Genomic DNA, 19,385 nt, shown 5'->3' with positions numbered 1-19,385 from the left:
AGACTTTTGAGTTTAAATAAAGAACCATACTTCGGGAGTAAATCGACCCCAGAGTCTTGTCTTCTTATGCATGCTCATTAATTAACTAACACGGTTATTACAATAGCAAAATTTCATAAGATGTACATGAGTATCTTGAATACACCATGGTTGATCTCCATACGTATCTACACGACTTATTACTCCTTTGATGCTGGGGACTCCACCTTTAAGTTGAACACTTGCCTCATAAAAGCCATCATTCGTTGATGTGAGGAATTGAATTTGATAAAGAGTATCTTTGATTAAATTATTTTCATCCTTTTGACCAAGAACTACTCCACATGAATCGCATCTGTGGTCTTGGCTCGACTGTTGAAATGATTGTACTTTTTCATTGGGCAATTCCAAAAAGGCAGTTTTGATTTCCTTTAAAGACAGTTTCTGGCAAAGTCTCTTTGATTTCTCTTCTCGTTCTATTAAGTTGTTTATAAAATTCACTACATAGTTCACAACTTGTTTTACTATTGAGCTATCCACAGGGACTCTTTCTAGGTTCATACACGGGCACCAGTGCTCTTCAACTCCAGCACTAGCGCATGTACGATTTTGTGGGTCAATTGGAATAAAAAGGCTTTTTCCAAATTTAATTTCTTTTGGTAGTTTAGGATAGGATAAAATATGCTGAAGGGTGGCATATATGTCAAAGGGTGTGGTCAATAGCTTGGCATTTCGCTGCACGTTCTTGTACAGTTGTGGATACTTTTTAGGAAACCACGTGGGAAAAGTGATTGACATGTGCGGCAGTCGTTCCTCTAGTTTTCCTTGTAGAGTTTTTCTCATGCTTCCATAACGAACACCATGATCTCCAAATATAAAAAGAATACTTTCATCCAAATATGATTCTCTATCCATCGTTTTCAGCAGATCAGTAAGATCTTGATCTGCGTATTTCAAGGCATTCACGTTTCCATGGGTCAGGTCAGTAAACGGCAGATAGGCAAATTTAGGGTTGTTAGGATAACTGCGAAACAGGCTCAAAAAATACTTCATTGTTACTTTATGGATAGGCTGGTTGGTGGAGCAGTAACGCTTGTGGGCATGTTTACCGGCTTCTAACCAGAAAGGCCTTCCGTAATGATCAGTCGGTGGATTTTTGAAACCCTTCAATCGAAAATTGAATGCTCCCAGACCCGGTGAGTCTTCCGAGTACATTGTAACATACCCACGTTTTTTATAATCTCTAAAGAGCCATCGCCAGTCATCCACGAATTTTGCGTTCGGCTTCGAGCGGCGTGCCTCGGGCTGTTCTTCCTCGGGGATTCCAGTGAGCATTGCACATAACTGGGCAGTTGTTCCATCACCAACAATGGTCTCTCCTAGAAAGACACCGCAACATTAGTATAGGAAATCGCACGATCTCGAGTACAATTTGGAAATTAATAGACACGATTAATGTTTTGAAAGTTCTTATAATTGCACGAGCCTTTAGGCGAGTGCAATTAAGGAACTTTCAAAACATTACGAGTGTCTATTAATTCCAAATTGTACGAGAAGATCGTGTGATTTTTTGTTTATAGTTCACTCAACAAAATTTCAGTAAAAAATGCGAAGCGACGCCGTTCATCTTTGTCTATTTGGCGGCCGATTTTCAGTCCATCGTGCAACTGAAATGCATAAAAAAGATTAGTTCTTACGGCTTTAAGACTTTATTTATGTTTTTTAAGTACAAAATGATAGAAAATAATTGTTTTGACATTGTTTTGGCCTTGTTGCCATAGCGACTTAATTCGGTACTCCTACGGAGTACAATTAACGCTATAATTGTACTCCTCTCGACCAATCAGAGTCGAGTAATTTTGTTGAGTGTACTATAAACATCAATAGAATTATCTAGGGTCTGTATACAAGGAGGGATAGTATCAATCAATACGTTCCTCATTTTTCTTAGGAAAAAAAACAATGTTGATACACTACTAGAATAAATATCGATTCAACTTTGAACTAATTTGTTGAGCAAAAGGGAATTGCGAAACAAGCTTACTTGAGTATCTGGTAATAGATATTGATCTTCATGTTAATGCCATTAAACTTTGTAGCCTGAAGATCATCCGTAGAAACATCCATTACAAAAACTATCAACATACACCTAATTCAAAAAACGTTGTCATCGCCAAAGGCGATAGGCAATAGGCGATAGGCGAAAAGCGATAGGATATACAGTCCTTTGACTAAACGTTGTCGTTTGATCGGCTTCATCCCTACGCGCCTAGACCGAAAAGGATCATGGGGATAATTAATTCACAGTTACTAAGCTGCCGCATATGTTATCTATCACGTCTTGAGCTCGCTGTTTCCGATCCCATTTAATTTGTTAAAACCATGCCTCGAGCACAAGGCGAAGATTTAACGCCGACGAGCAGTTTGGATGACGCAATTAAGTTCTGGGTAATTTTCCCGTTATCCTTTTCGGTCTAGGCGCGTAGGGATGATCCGATCAACGACAACGTTTAGTCAAAGGACTGTATGTCATTCCATGATCCAAGAATAGCTGGAATGACTTGTGTTTCTTATTATTATTCTCGTCAAGAGTATGGACCTTAGTGTTGAGACTGATTCCATGTTCTTTTGTATTCAACAAAACCGTTTCCACGTCGGAATGACCTATTGCCTATCGCCTTTGGCGATGACAACGTTTTTTGAATTCGGTGTATACTAAGCCCCGGGTTGACCCAATCTCTAGCTTTAGTCTAGCGACTAGCGTCCGAAACGTCAGTAAGTTTTTTCATCTTTTCACGGTGTATAATTTGCCTTTTCATCATTACTGTTGCTTTAGTCATCGGTAAAATTCAGCTTCTTTACGTAGATACGATTTGAAGATCCTACTCCGAAGGTAACCCTACCACTTCGGGGCTAGCTGAACCTAGTAATAGGGCTACACTGTCTTCTACAAGATTGATTAAAGATTGTTATCGATCAAATAGTCAATTATTACCTTCAAGGAAGACGGTTGGCCTTGTCTTCAAGTAACTTCTCGTGATAGGCATTTGTCTGACGAAATTCGCTGCTGACGTCGAGTCAAACAATATCATAGCAACATTTACTGGGATCCCTGCAGGTTGGACTTTTCGTTGTAGAACCTCTTGTTTTGGTGCAGTTTGCATAAGGACTTCTGTTATCGAATCTTTGCCTTCGGGTCTTGTGATATCTACACGAACAAAATCTGCATTCACTGTTGCACTTCCTTCGAAGGATTCTTCTGTAAAGTCACAACATTTAGCATTGTTCAATACACAGTGAACATTTCTCATATATCTAATATATATCTAATTAGAATTAATATATATCTAATTAGAATTAATTTACCTTTCAGTGAACGAAAGGCATATTTCTCTGTGCAGTTTTTTCCAACTTCAAGGAGATCAATGTTTTGAGGAATATCAGGGTGACTTTTTGACTGTAGGCAGAGTTGGCTGTTTTCAACTTGCAGTGTACCGTCCAAGACGTTGAACTTTGTTGTGCAGTTTTGCTGCAAGGAAACTCGGTTGGTTTCATCTGTTGACAAATTAAGGGTGATTTAAGCCAAATTTTATGTTTGTTTTGGGGAGGTAGGGGTTGGCGATTGATGTTTTTTCAAGTTCAGCACCAGTCAACGACAACAAAACAAAAACTGCTAGTAAATCAGATTGAAAATTTGCCCCAGTCTGAATGACATCGGCCTTCTCAGGCAACTCTCAAAATTCCCTTTAAGGGTCCTGTGTAAATTTATGTAGGAGAAGGACTGTTTCTCCAATTTCTTATCCCTGGCCTCTCTCATCAACTTTTATTCTTAGGGATCCAAAGTTAGAGCTCTGCCAGTAGTTACGTGTTGCTTTCAAGTTATGCAAGAGATACTAGATTGATATAATTACTTACGGTTAACGTGCAAACAAAGACCACTAGAGTTGTGTTTTATGGCCTTGTCTGGAGTCATAGTAAACTGTATTCGACCGAGGCAGCAGTCCGAGTGGAAAACTACTTTTTCATCATCACTTGGATTTACTTGGCCTCCGAAAGGACGAAGACATTTCTTGCTGCTCTTGTGCATTATGCAGCCACTAATGCCTGCAAGATAAGCCAGTTACAACTTTAGCAAACTAATTTTATCCGTTTTTCGTCTTTCTAATCCTTAAAATCCAAGCAATCGCAGAGTTTTGAAATATATATGTAGCTACGGTACTGAAGGTAAATTTAATTAACGTATTAACTTTAATTGGCACGGATAATAAAGCAGTTATTCTTCATATGTATTCCGTGAAACAGAATACCAAAGATCTTTGGTAGGAAAGAATATTTATAGCCGGGAAATACATACAATTAGCTCCATACAACATAAAAATGTAACCTCTCTTTAGTATCTACGAACAACTGCATTAAACTAACCTTAGAAGGGAAACGTCCTCAGTTTGAATTTTAAGAAAGGACTTAAACTGCATTTTTGTAGTTTGTAATCTGACAAGTTTACAAATGCAAAAGCATAAATAGTTTAGATGTTATTTATATCATTATAGATATATTTTTGTGTGCGTGTATGGTACTTGTTAGCTATTGTTATTTCGTTATATATACTGTACAGGCCACCCTTTTTCATTAATTAATCAAGTAATTAATTAACTAATTAATTAATTGTATATTTGATTAATTGAAAAATAATATTTATTTTATTTTAATAAATTGAAATTAATAATATATATTCATTCATTCATTCATTCATTTATTCATTGTTCGATTGATCGATTCATTCATTGATTGATTGATTGATTGATTAATGCTGCTCTCACTCCTAAGCCTCGTACTACCAACCTAGATCGCATTCCATTCACTCTTACCTTTCATCCTGTTAACAAATCGATTAAACCCATCATTAATCGAAATTTTAATTTACTTAATTCGGACTCTAATACCGCTAATATTTTTAGCCAACGCCCTATGTTTTCTTTTAAAAGAGATCGTAATTTACGTTCTTTTTTGGTCAAAGGTACTCTTCGCTCTGATAATAACCCTGGCACTTTTCGCTGTTAACGTAAATATTGCTACACTTGTCCTTTCATTTCTTCACGTACCTCTGTTAAAGTCCCCAAATCGACTTTTTAATGTTACTGATCATTTTGATTGTACTTCTTCTAATGTAATTTACTGTATTCAATGTTCTCTTTGCAATTCATTATATGTCGGCGAAACTGGCCGACGTTTAGGGGACCGTTTCAGAGATCCCCTTTACGACATTTGTAAGCAAGATCTTTCTAAACCAGTTTCTCGCCACTTTAATTCCGCTAATCATTCTAACATCATTGTCTTTGGTATTAAGTTTATTTCACAGCGGTAATAATTCACGCAAAACTATAGAAATGCGACTTATATACTCATTCACTTGGCACCATCAGTCCCCATGAGATGAATGAACGCTTTAATAAGTCATGCTTTGCTTTCCATTTCTCACTTTTTCTCGATCCTTTTGTTTCCTTTTATTTCTTCATATGCTTATTTCTCATTGGTCACTTTATTTTTCACCTTAGTATTTATTTATCCCTTCTCATCGGCGGGTCGGCGGTTCGGCGGGTCGGCGGGTCGGCGGGTTATATATTATATTATATATTTATATTATATTATATATTTATATTATATTATATATTTATATTATATTATATATTTATATTATATTATATATTTATATTATATTATATATTTATATTATATTATATATTTATATTATATTATATATTTATATTATATTATATATTTATATTAATTATATATTTATAGTAATATAAATAACATCTAAATGTTCTTGCATTTGTAAACTTCTTATTACAAACATGCAGTTTAAGTCCTTTCTTAAAATTTCCCTTCTAATTTGTAGATACTTAAGAGAGGTTACATTTTTATATGTTGTATGGGATATTCGTATGCATGCATTTTCCGGCTAAAAAAGATCTTTGGTATTAGTAGTATACAAATAAAAATACTGGGCCAAGAGATTGAGGTTCCAGTGAGGTTCCAGTGAGGTTCCATTAAGTTACCAAGTCTGTGGAATACAGGCCATATATGTTTTTTTTTTTTTTCTGTTATCAATAAATTTCGATCTCAGTTACAGCTAGCTTAGAATTTTTCCCACTTGGGTATTGACTTTGCGACTGCTCTCAATCGTTCTGAACGTCGTGGAGGTTTTACTACATCTTTATATTGATGAGCATCTTGATAACTTATCCACTTGACTGGTTTTTCTTTACTTGGTGGTGGAGTGGGTAAGGAATCTGGTGGGGGTGGTAGAGTCTGTGCTTTGGGTAGTGCTGAAGGATGAAGTAGGAGAGGGTTGATCAAGATTAGTAGTGGGTTTTAATGGAGTAGGAGGATCCTCTGTCAAAGTTGAGGATATTGTTGGATGTTGTAGAATCTAGTGTAGATAGTAGATTCTACACTAGATTCTGCGCGTACCTTGTTCTTTTTAAAAACCCAAGAGATAAACTACAAATGATGACTTTGGGAAAGCAGATGTATCCAGGCAAGACAGAACAGCTCATTCAAAAGTACGAGGCCGCTGTACAACGCCCTTATGGATATCTTTTCGTGGATCTGAAGCTAAACACACAGAAGAATGCAGACTCAGAACTAATGTTCTCCCCAATGATCAGACTGCTTTCCAGCCGAATCGTACAACAACATTATCACAGTATGGTGGAGAGTATGATGCCACTATGACATCCATGGCTAACAATTCCAAACGTCAAAGTTAATTAAAACCACCCATACTCAAAACAATACAGAATTTAAAGGAACAGATGGAAAACATTCTTATGGAACCCAATGTTTCCGCGGAAATGAAGATCAAAGAATACACTAGACTCTACAATCGATACCTCAATCTACAACAGCAGCTTCCAAGCACTGTTGTATACAGACCCAAGCAGGAAACCATGCTACCGCCCTTGACAAGTCAGAGTCTTTAAATGCCATCCCCTAGTTTTACGACTCCAGAAAACGTTCCCTCAACAAGTCTCGCCAGCGACAGTGGCTATGTAACGCCCAAACCTAAGACCCCTTCCTTTCTAGAGCGGTTAACGTCGAAAATTAGGACCCCTTCTTTCGAACCCAGTCGAGCGAAATCCTCAACTTTGACCGAGGTTCCTCCTACTCCATTAAAACCCACTACTAGTTTTGATCAACCCTCTCCTTCTGCATCCTTCAGCACTCCCAAAGCACAGACTCTACCACCCCCACCAGATTTCTTACCCACAATCAATCAATCAATAAATCAATCAATATTTTATTCAGGACTTATTGATATAAAACAAATTGAATATTTACATTTGTGAGAAATATGACATACATAAAAGTACAAGCTACCTATGATAACTTAAAAGTTAGACTAGATAGGTAGCTACTTTGTACATAGATTTAAATTGTAATAGTAATTAGATAGATGATCCCAATATGAGTTCAAAATTTGGGTACATAAATGATCTTTAAATTTTTGTTTTTCAATTTTTTTAATCGACTCACTTATATTGTTCCATATTTGGACACCTGAGAATTTTATTAAATTTGCAGTAGTTTGTGCGAATTTTTGGCAGAGAAAAACTCGATCTTGACGCCAGTCGGGTCTTGTGACTATGTGTTTTGTAAACGCAAGTGAAAACAGAACGAAATCAGGCTGTAAGATTATTAAAATTAAAGTCATACATGAATAAAGCTACGTGGAGAAAAACAAGATCTGGAAACTTAAGAATATTTAGATCAATAAAGATTGGGCTGGTATCAGCTTGGAAACTGCTATAAGTCATTAGACGCAAAGCCCTTTTCTGTAAGATCAGGAGACTGTTTAATGTTGTTTGGTATGTATGACCCTAAACAATAATACCATAAGTGAGACATGGATAAATAAAACAGTAATAAAGATTACAAGAATTAAGAGATTAAGGAAGTGACGTGCTTTCGAGATTATACCAATATTGCGTTTTATTTTACTAGCAATTAATGAAACTTGCGACTTCAAGTTTAGTTGATTATCCAGCATTATTCCTAAATACTTTATTTTGGTTTCGTGTTTAAGGAATTTAGAGTTTGTTTTTATTTGAAGATTGCATTTTTTTCTGTACACTATGAAATATAACGAAGTTAGATTTTTCAATGTTTAACAAAAGTTTATTTGAGCTTGTTAGCCAAGAGTGTATATGGCTGTTAGATGGTTATTTACTATCAATTCTAAGGATTTTAATTTTTTATCTTTGTAGAAGAGATTAGAATCGTCTGCAAATAAGTGGAAATCAAAGATAGATGATGAGTTATGAAAGTCATACCCACCGCTTTTGTAGGTATGAGGTAAACCAGGACTTAACTGAGCCTCTTATACCGTAGTGGTCAAGTTTTTGAAGTAAAATATCATGGTTAATCGAGTGAACGCTTTACTTAAATCGAGGAAAATTCCACAGGAATAAGCACCCTCCTCAATGGCACTTTGTATTTTGTCAGCAATGGAAAGAATTGCTCGTATCGTAGAATATTTATGTCGAAAAGCGAATTGTTTTTCGTTGAGAATGTTCTGTTCATTTATAAATTTCATTAATTGCTTTGAAACAAGTTTTTCAAGAATTTTATTGAAGACTGATAAGACAGAAATAATTACCCACTCCACCACCAAGTAAAGAAAACCAGTCAAGTGGAAAAGTTCATCAAGATGCTCATCAATATAAAGATGTAGTAAAGCGTCCACGACGTTCAGAACGATTGACAGCAGTTGCAAAGTCAATACCCAAGTGGGAAAAATTCTAAGCTAGCTGTAACTGAGATCGAAATTTATTGATAACAGAAGAAAAAAACATGGTTTGTGTTTATCACATTTCACAGACTTTGTTTGTACAGTATATGATGAACCAAGGGATACAACAGCGATTACAACAGCGAACGAAGGAACACGGACACAAGATAAGTCAAACAAGTATAACGTTAATTTAATTCAAATAATCGAAAGGAATAAAAAAACCTATAGAGTAGTATAGGGGATGGGGGTTCCAGCGCAACGACCACCGGAGGATTACCCGTCTAAAGTGAATTCCTCGATTCGTACCGCGATTACCCGCATCCCGTCTTTATGTAAAATATGTTAGTCTATATATGGAGTGCGAAGATTGTAAAGAGTTTGCTTATGATTTCTGTGTAAAGTGCTTGAAACCCAAGTTTGTACCTACTAAGCCAAATAAGTATATTTGTTGTGGTAAAAAAATGCAAATAGAAGACGACACGTCAGCACAGTGTTATGAATGTGGTAAGAATATTCGTAATGCCGTACCAAATGCTACCAAAGAGCAATATTATGCCAATGGAGGTCGTAAGAAGACCCCATACAAGAGAATAAAATACTTTAGGGACTGGATGAGTCATATCCAAGGTTATCGACCGGTATATTTAGACAACGAAGTAAAGAAGAAAATCATAGACCATTTAGAAGAGCCAACCCCACAAAGTCTACGGAAGACATTGAAAAAATTAAAACTAGGGAAATATTACAAAGCTATTCCCTATCTTTTGTCTGAAATTACCGGTAGGTCTATTCCTGAGGTTTCTGATATGACAAAAGCCGAGTGGATGTTTTGTCGGCTGGATAAGGATATTCCTTATTACCCTGACGTAATTTACGAAATATTTTACAAAATTGACCCCAACCACCCCCTGTTAGGATGGATTCCGAGGCGACAATAACATATTACGTGTATTTATATTACGCGTAATAATTTGCCAAATAAGGTTATGTAAATAATTCATATTACGCGTAATAATTCGCCAAATAATTCATATTACGCGTAATAATTCGCCAAATAATTCGTATTACGCGTAATAATTCGCCAAATAATTCGTATTACGCGTAATAATTCACTGAATTTATATTACGCGTAATAATTCGCTAAATGATTCATATTACGCGTAATAATTCGCCAAATAATTCGTATTACGCGTAATAATTCACTGAAATTATATTACGCGTAATAATTCGCTAAATAATTCATCGTATGAATTACGCGTAATTTCCAGACTGTCGTTCGATATGTAAACGAAATCCTGTCACGCTCTTTTCAAAGTAAATATTTACTGAGCAAGCTTTCTTTGAAGCTCTTCTTTTGCCTCCTGGTAGATCTTTTTGCGAGATTCCTCGGAAAGATCTCTTACGATTGTTTTTTTATTCCTTATGTCCGACTTTAATTTCTCGTACTTTTCCTCTTCGGCCAGAATAAGCGAGAATTCTACGTCGTCTATCTTTCTGTCACGCAAAGCCTTTGAGACAAGGTCGGTAATAGTATTTACTTTAGCCCTAGACAGAGCTATTGTCGTGTCATGCTTGGATATTTTCGTGGATAGCTTTTTCATAATGCCCGTAGCAACAGCCGAAATAATACCACAAGCTGCCCCAACGCCGGCCAAAGGAACTCCAACGATTATTCCCGGCCCAGTAAGCGAAGTAGCAACGCCAGAGCCCGTTAACACAACAGATATGGATCCTGAAGTTATCGCAATCTTATGTAGCGTACTCCTGGCTCTGACGTACTTTTTTCTAACTTTTTCATAGTGTTTTGCCTGCCCTTCCAAGTAAGCCAGGATTAAGTTCGCTTTATTCAGACGAAAGTTTTCGGCGTTTAGTTCATTAGGTGTAGTATAGGGAACATCTGGGTACAACTGAGGTGCTGATGGTATAACATCCATTATATATACTAATGTACGACGCTTTTGGGAATGATATCGAGGAGCAGCCACATCATGACAACCGGGATTACTGGAATTGGAGAGCATTTAGGAAGATGTTTCCACATGCAGACCCTAGTAAGTTCGAAAGAAGACCCGATGGGATTTACTTTAACGGCTCCAGGATGTACAGCAATGCAGACTTGGAGCCGCATGAGGAGAGGAAAAAGGCACAGCATTTGTCAATAACGAAGGAGGCACCCGTGCATAAAGCGCCCAGTTTTCCTAGAAACTTATTGTTAACCACGGAAGATTACCCATTTTACGATGCTGAAGGTGGTGTAAACGACTTTGAAACGATGGTAACGTTCCTGAAGATTTGAGTGGGTAGGCAATCATTTGATGTAGTAGTAAGGAATATCTATGGGGATACGATGTTAAAGCATACGTCGGGTAAAGAGGCCAGGGAATGGTTAGCAGGACCCAATATGCGATATTGGCCGCAGCAGTTAAACTTTGCTGTCTGGGCCGCCACTAAAGGTTGTGGCGTTGCCGCGGATATGTTTCACGTTCCGATCATGCGGTTTCACGTTGCCTTTACGGTAAGGAGGTTGTTGAAGGAGCTTAACGCACCCCTACCAGGAGATAAGGCATTTAATCCAATGAATAATCGATATAACGCCGCAGCCCTAGAAAGGTTAATTAATGAGTTCAAACCACAGCAAAGAGACTTTCGTTACAAAGAGGGTAAGACGCATGGCCTTGGCATCGTTTACGTTTGGGGTGCCAACGGTGAGAAGCCGGCCGATTATGGGCATCAGGAATACCCAAGTAATGAGTTAGAGTTCGGTGATATGGGTGGTGATAAGAGCAATAATTCATTAATTACCAGAATCCAATCGAACTACCTCGGCACTTGGGATCCATTCGTGTTGATGAAAGGAAAAGGTTTAAGGAACCTAGCCAGGATTAACCGCAGCATTGAAGCATTTGTGTACTGCATCTTAGGAGCGCAGGTAAATACCCGCAACCCCATTGTTGGATCCCAAGGCGCTTCACAGGAAACGCAACAAGAATTCCTAACTTTATTTGAGTCTGCAATAATAGAAAATGACATATCTAAATCGGTGCAGAGATATCAATTAGCGGTGCAGCAGTCTAAAGTGCGACTGGATTACGCTTTGTCGCCTGGTTGTTGGTTAATGCCGAGTAATTTGGTCATCAACACCCATTCCGTTGTGGGTTATAACAACAAGCTGCAGCGAGCTACTAAGGATATGAAGTTTGGGGTGAATGACGTGAACTCTGACATGACCAAGGGTATTACTCACTTCGTAGAGAAACCAAAAAAAGAGGTAGAAAAACCATCGAAGAAGGCGCATGTAGGAAAACCCGAACCAAAGAAACCAGTAAAGAAGGTTACCGAGGAATATGACCATGACTTACTAAAAGCCGGCTTAGCAGCTGCAAGCATTGGTCTGAGTTATTATATATGGCGATGAACAACCCCTACGTAGCTGGAGTAGATTGTGTTTATACGACTTACACAGGCGAGAAAAAATACAACCAGGCATCTTGGGTTGATGTCACGGGCATGTCAGTTAATTTGAACTACTCCGGAAAGAAGTTGATATTATGCAGTCTTTCTTTGGGGGCCGTTAGTAATGCAAACATAGGATTTCGTTTCTGTGACGACAATGGAGTATTGCAGCCCATGCGCGTGAAGACGAACAACAGAGAGCCCACGCATTTCTCAGTAGAGCCGCCAACGAATAGCTCTGAGAATCTTTCCGTTTGGACTTTCCACATGGTTGCTGATTGCCACGGGAAGGTAAAGCTGCAGATAAGAGTAGATGACACCGGGAGTGTTTGCATAAATAGCATAGAAAATCAAAGGAATACTGTCTATAACCACATGACCATCAGCACTTTGACGGTAATGAGCCTCTAGAAGGGAACTTGTTCCCTGTAATATATGAATCCATACGTGAGGGAAACGCGTTATACCCACCGCTTAGATGAAGAGGGATATGACAACGGCGCTTGGCATGACGTTGGACTGTGGGTTGAGGTTGGGGGCACTGCATTGGTCATTTGCACTATTAGCATTAATGCAAATACGCATGCGAATGTGGGGTTTAGGCTTATCGATGAGAATAATAAGCCACTGCTTCCTTATCGAACTTCAACGAACACCAGGAAAGTTACCCATTTTTCGATGGAGCCCTACACTAGGTCCTCTGAAGACCTAACGCCAGTAACTTTTCATATGCTAGCCAATTGTAAATATACTAAGTTGCAAGTCACTTCTGATGACGGCAAGTTTGGGATAAATCGCATAGGTCGCAGGCCCGCTAATGCAGCCTGGAGTCATAAGCCCATTTCTACCATGAGTGTGTTGCCGTTGGTTCCAAATTACCAGGGCGGCGCTAATACCGTCTTTCATTATCCTCAAAGCAGGACACCGTCCGATGAGAAGGATAAGATCAAGCCTTCATCTTCTTCAGGAGGACCACCCCAATAGCGACGACCAAGATCCAGATGTTATTCCCTACAAACTTCAACAGTTCGCCGCCGGCCCTAAGTGCCAAGGAAACAACTGAACCCAGCAGCCCAGGAAGACCGGCTGCCATCTTTTTTCCCAAGTCCGTCAGCCCATTGCCTAATTTCTTTACGCCCGCGCCTGTAGCCTTAAGCGCGTTAAGGATTACCCCTACTACGCTCGAAATAGCGACCGCGAATGCCAGTGGAACACCATACTTCAAAAGGGCTCTTTTTACCTTTTCCTTGGTAGTAAGCCCCAACTCCCTTTCCAGGTTTTCCTTTTGTGCCTGTAATTCCGCAACTCTCTCCTGAAGGGTTTCTACTTCCCTTTGGGCTGCCTCCCTTTCTTCTTCGGGACGAGTTTGGTCCTCACTTATTTCCTGCTGCCGCTCTATTTGCCCCTCCAAGTCTTCGACGGCCTGTTGAAGTTGTCGTATTCGTTCCTCCGCCACTGCCTTGTCCAGCATTACTTGCCTTTCTCTGTCAACAGACTCCATTAATTCTTGTCCTAAGCGCTGTAGTTCCGTGTCTTTCCCCGCCGCTTCATTTACCGCAGTCTGTAACCTTTTTACCACACCGCTTTTTTCATCCAGCAACTTAGTCACCCTAGCTCTAAAGTCTGCAATTTCGGCGGCATGACTCTCAGAGGTTAATCTACTTTCTTTCATGAATTCATCTTCCAATTCTTCTATGCGCCCCTGTAATGCTTGGTTTTCCTCCTGGAAGGCTTCGAATTGACTATCGATGCCGTCCCCCTTCTTGGCTGCTTCGTCGAGTTGTCGCCTAAGGTCGTCGATGGTTGCCTGGTTTTCCTGCATTTCCTTTTGACGTGCTTCCTTTTCAGCTCTTACCTTTTGCAAGTAACTCACCAAGCCTCCAGTCGCGTCACTATTTTTGGGAAGTTCTTCGAGTTCTTTGCTCTTTTCCTTTTCAGTGGTTTCTAATTGTTGAATTTTTTCTCGCTGATTACTAAGTAATGCATTCATAGATTCAAGGCTTTCTTTAGCACTTGGCATCTTGACGCTTTTAAGAAATTCTTCTTGAACCCTCGCAGTTTCTTTTTTGCTTAGAACAGACAACATTGTTAGGTTAGGATTTCCCAATGCTACCGTTATTTCTTTCGAAAGAGCGTTGTTAAGTAAGGTAGACTCCTTTCTTTGATAAAAGTCATACCATTTTTGTCTATTTGCGTATCGAACTTGGATTTGACCTTTATCTCCCACTCCGAACTCTAAGAGAGCTAAATTTACGCTAGGATATCGCTGCCTTACGGTGTTGATGACTTCTTTTGACATTTCGGCTCTTACACCCAAGTCTTCCATTTGCAGATACACTGGGATGGGTTCGTGGGGGTTCTTAGACATAAATTTATCTCTTAAGGAACGCATAGCATCGCGGGCCCTGTCACCATATTTGCGTCTTAGCTTATCAAAGAGACCTCGGGAGTCTACGTTGTCATCGGGAAGCAAAGACTCGTATTCTTCGTCGTTAATGTCTACTTGACCTTCTTCGGTGGTGGGGTCAAAATCCGTTCCTTCTACTTCCATTATATATGATAAGCTCAAAGTTAAATCCTAACGTATTACCTAAGCAGGTTGGTGGACTGAAAGCAGAACGCACCTTTCACCGGGTAACCTTTACCCCCAGCAGCGCTAAGCCAGGGGAAACCCTTTACGTAGGCGTGCCCCGCCTAACGGATAACCTAGTGTTGGTTCCTGGTACCCTGGCGCTAAGGTTTGACCTAGCAGTACAACCAAACACTGCGGACGTGCGTTACGTCGTCAATAACGTGGGTAGAAACCTCGTTTCCAAAATACGCGTAAAGTTCGCCGGGGAATCCTTGCTGGACTTAAATAGGTATGATTTGTATACCACGTACAAAGACTTATGGTTGACAGCCTTTGACCGCGCGCAAAGGATAGAGCAGGGAATCGCCAGTGATGCCATACGCAAGGTAAGAAGCGCAACCTCTGGCGCCTCAGGAGAAGACGAAATAAAGACGGCTTATGGTACTAAGCATGTAGTTCCATTAGATTTCGAAGTTATCACGAACCACGGTGCATACTACCCAAGGCAGCTAAGCGAGCTACAGTTTGAAGTAACCCTAGCAGATACTACGAACATTCTGCAGGGAAAGGACGTAAGTTCCTCAGCCGTCCACCCATACTCCGTTACTAACTTAGAGCTACAGTATGAAACGGTATACAGCGAAGACTTAGCACGTAGCGCTGGCATGGAATACAGCGCCGGGAAGGCTTTCCTTTACGATCACGTCTTGATGTACAAGACTTTTAGCTTCACGAACAACGTCGAAGAGGTCATCAACCAAAGCATTAACCTACCCAGACGCAGCCTTACAGGGATAATGTTGCTGTTTGCAAAGAAATACACGGCAGGATTGCGTGACTCTGAGGCATTCTTTAATCCTAACATCACTAACGTAGGCGTTAGCATTAACGGAGTGCCTAATAAGGTTTACTCACAAGGGATAAAGCCTGAGGACATGTACCGGGAAGTCGCGCGTAAGTTTGGTGACCAAATTGGCCCAAAGGAATTCTTTAAGGATAAGTATGCGCTGTGGATCGACATGCGTACAACGAACGACGAAGACCTACATGGCCAGGGTTTACGCCTGGTAAATACCCAGGACGGCATTACGTTGGAGATCAAGCGCACCAAACATGCTAGCGACACTACTAAGATAAACGCGTATATCTTCGTGGTGTCTGACGCGCAACTAAGCGTAGAAATGAATCAGCTAAAGAGCGTTGCCTATTGATTCGTGCTCACTCATCCTTTTGATAAAAAATATCGTTGGTATATAATGCTTCGCGTATTCGAAAACAACGAAACCAAACTGCAATGCATAGTGCAAGGCGATAAACTTTACTTCAAAGCGAAGTCCGTGGCGTTGGCGTTGGGTTACGTAAATTCCAGAAAAGCGGCGTCTGATCATGTATCAGAGGAAAATAAGGTGCTTCTTAGGTCTTTAAAGGGTGTAACTCAGCGTGACACCCTTAACGCACAACCCAATGCCGTGTATTTGACGGAGGAAGGTCTTTACGAATTGATATTCGGATCTGAAAGGGCTGAAGCAAAAAAGTTCAGGAAATGGGTGTTAGGTGACGTTCTTCCTACGCTAAGGAAAACGGGTAAGTATGAAATAGAAAGGCGGTTCGATGGTCCTAACAAGTTAGTCTTTAAGATCGAGAATGAGTTTGACCTGCATAAGAAAGTCGTGGACTACATACGTCGGTTCCACCCTATCCTATTGCTTGCACCAGGTCTTGGAGAATTACAGGACTCGGCCTCCAAAAGGATAGTATGTTGGCAGAAAGGTTACCAGGCAGGTCAGCCTGACATCTTAGTTCTTAATGCACATAAAAAATACAATGGACTATGCTTGGAGTTGAAGACACCTAAGGGTAACGGCGTATTATCCCCCAAACAAGAGGCGTTACTAGCGCAATACGAGGTACATGGCTACCTAACTATGGTGTGCAACGACTATGACCTTATCTGCAGGGAGATTGACTATTACGCGGAAGGTATTCGCGTGCCTTGCCCTTGGTGTGTTAAGGCTTTCAAGACGCAGGCGACGCTGCAGACCCACCAAAGAATATTTCATAGATATAATGATCATTGAACAGACACACTGGCGTGAATTAGTCCAAGGCATCACATACAAAATAAAAAATTATGTCGTCTTCGAAGACATCAGCCGTTTAAGGTTGGTCCTCGAATACGAAGGTAGGGAGTGCTCCTTATGGGCGCCCGACTGCGTGCGGTATGTAATCCAAGGCGAGGAATTTACACACATACGCAGCTTTGGTAAGGTTAACGGTCGATGGAAGTTCGACGTCGAAAGGAAGGTAGATGCTAATCCTCTGTGTGATTAGATAAGTATTGGTCTGCTTCGGCGGACCTCATTTTTTCGGTAATATCAAAGACTGACACGGTAATTAATGCGCCACCTACGAATGCTGCGATTTGAGCTATCATTATATCTTACTCATTTTTCTTCCCTCCAGGCCTTTCGTACCGCCAGGTAATGGTCTAAAGGTCGTGGTCCGTCGTATAGACAGCACCAAATATGTTGTCCACTCCGTTGACAGCCGCAGCGATCGCAAATAGCCTCCCAGTGTTCCCTGTCCTCCCATTTAACGCCCTCAACATCGTCAAAGCCTACAAAGGTTTGGTCAATTTCCTTCTTACGCTTTGTCAGCACCCGGGAGGTTTCAAGGGGGCAACAGCGTTCGGCTATGTCACCGTGGGTTTCGCAGGCAATACCTTCGAGGTGGTAACGGTGGCAGCGGTACTTATGCCAGTTCTCTTCAAAGAAGGGCTCATCACAGCGGCGGCAGCAGTTCTTAAGACAGACCCTGTTGTCGCGGTGATATTGTAAGGCTTGGAGGGTGGACAGCTCTCGACCGCAGTCACCGCAAAGGGTGCTTACGGTCTTTTGACAAACCTTTTTAGAAAGATGGTATTGCAGTCGCTGCTTACTGCTGAAAGATTTATTACATTGCATGCACTCCATTATACATACCTTATTTTTTATTGTTATTTTGTTAAACCCTGCAAGAGGGTTTTTAGGATAGGGTCTATTATTTCTTGTTGTTTTGTTAAATGCCTGTGAGAAGGTCTTAATAATTATTGTTAAGACTCTTTTGAAACCTCTTATCTTACTTTAACAAATTAACAATAAATAAGAAGACCTTATTTGAAACCACCTTGCGGATCCTCTTTGTAGGTGTCAGCTAAAGTTCGCTGTGCTTTAGGATCCGCGGGACACCAATGCCCAACAAAGGATTCTTCGGGGAATACCTTATTACAATGAAGGCAGGTGTATTTTTTACACGGTTTGGGTATCGGTGTTTTAGGAGGGGTAATGCAGTCGGCAGGTAGTTCACACGTAATGCAGTCCATATATTAATACCCTATGGAGGATATCGCACGAAGTCCTTAACGGACTCCTTAGCCCACGTCGCTATCGTTATCAGCGCACCAAACCGTTCTGCACGCTTCAGACCGCACATTTCATCGTACAACTCCTGCACGCGCTCTTTTAACCGGTCTATCTCCTCCCTTTGCATTTCTATGGTGTCTTTTTTATCCTTTGCGTCGGCGGCAATCCTTCTTACTGCTTCCACTGGCTCCATCTATATATGAACCCAGATCACATGCCTTGTAACGCTTTGATAGTAGGACCCACCGGCTGCGGAAAGACCCAGTTCGTGGTAGAGCAGCTATTAGGACCCTTTAGATACCGCTTCGACTACATCGTGCTGCTTTGCCCCACCTACGTGAATAACCGCACCTGGACGGGTATAGGAGTGAACGATGACGACTTCTTTGTGGACATCTTAGACCCTAATGAGTTATCCGGCCATTTGAAGTTCTGGCATAAGCAATTCCCTAAAGATACACAGACGCTCCTCATATTGGATGACATTGCCTGTGGGGATGACGTAAAAAGACGCACCTCCGAATTGGTGAAGCTTGCTTTCAGCGGTAGGCATGACAATATCAGCGTTTGGTTGCTTTCCCAGCAGCTTACCAGCGTCTCTAAGCCCTTCAGGGAAAACATAGGATCACTTGTCGTATTTTATACTCCGAGCAAGTCAGACCTGGAAACCATCTTAAGCGACTACGGCGGTGAGATAAGCAAGGAACAGTTGCATGAATACATGCGGCATTTAAAGACGCACCAACATTCCAAGATGATCTTCTCTTTGAGGTTTCCGTATTCCATAAAGATCTGCGATCTTTGAAGTCTTTGATTCCTAATGTATATGGACATTGAGCAGCTCTTAGATGAAGTCCCCACGCAGCTAGATGAAAGTAACCTCAAGGAACAACTTAACATCCTTGTGTCTTCTGGGAAGTGCAAAGAAATGATTGGTAAGGAACTTACCCATGAGCAGGTTAATAAGTTGTCGGAAGAGGAAGTCAAGAAATTCCATAAGAGGTACGAGGCCGCCCTTGCAAGTAAGACCACGGACGCCGTAGCAGACTCCGCTATCCGACTTGCCACTAAATTGCTTGGACTTGCGCTGCCCATAGACGACGTGGAGCAACTGCGGAAGGACATTAGTGAGGACTATGTCATATCCCAAGAACTTAAGATAACCTGTGGGTGGTTGTCTTTG

At 40.6% G+C, this 19,385-nt stretch overlaps 1 protein-coding gene across 1 annotated transcript; it reads right to left on the bottom strand.

Annotated features, from left to right (window-relative positions):
* Positions 1–81: 81 nt before the first annotated feature.
* On the bottom strand, positions 82–14,528 carry LOC116288134 (uncharacterized). The gene is made up of 7 exons (XM_089027183.1): positions 13,811–14,528; positions 6,134–6,308; positions 4,848–4,855; positions 3,895–4,083; positions 3,346–3,534; positions 2,975–3,238; positions 82–1,358 (listed from the first exon to the last, which is right to left on the bottom strand). The coding sequence occupies exons 1-7, from the start codon at positions 14,526–14,528 to the stop codon at positions 82–84; spliced, it is 2,820 nt and encodes a 939-aa protein (XP_088883309.1).
* Between the last annotated feature and the right edge of the window lie 4,857 nt (positions 14,529–19,385).

The sequence above is a fragment of the Actinia tenebrosa genome, unplaced genomic scaffold, assembly GCF_029948245.1.
Source record: "Actinia tenebrosa isolate PJP-AT-01 unplaced genomic scaffold, QUT_ActTen_1.0 PGA_scaffold11__36_contigs__length_13525064, whole genome shotgun sequence".
NCBI lineage: Eukaryota > Metazoa > Cnidaria > Anthozoa > Actiniaria > Actiniidae > Actinia > Actinia tenebrosa.
The sequence above is the reverse complement of the archived record's forward strand: the minus strand, read 5'-3'. Positions and strand labels throughout refer to the sequence as shown.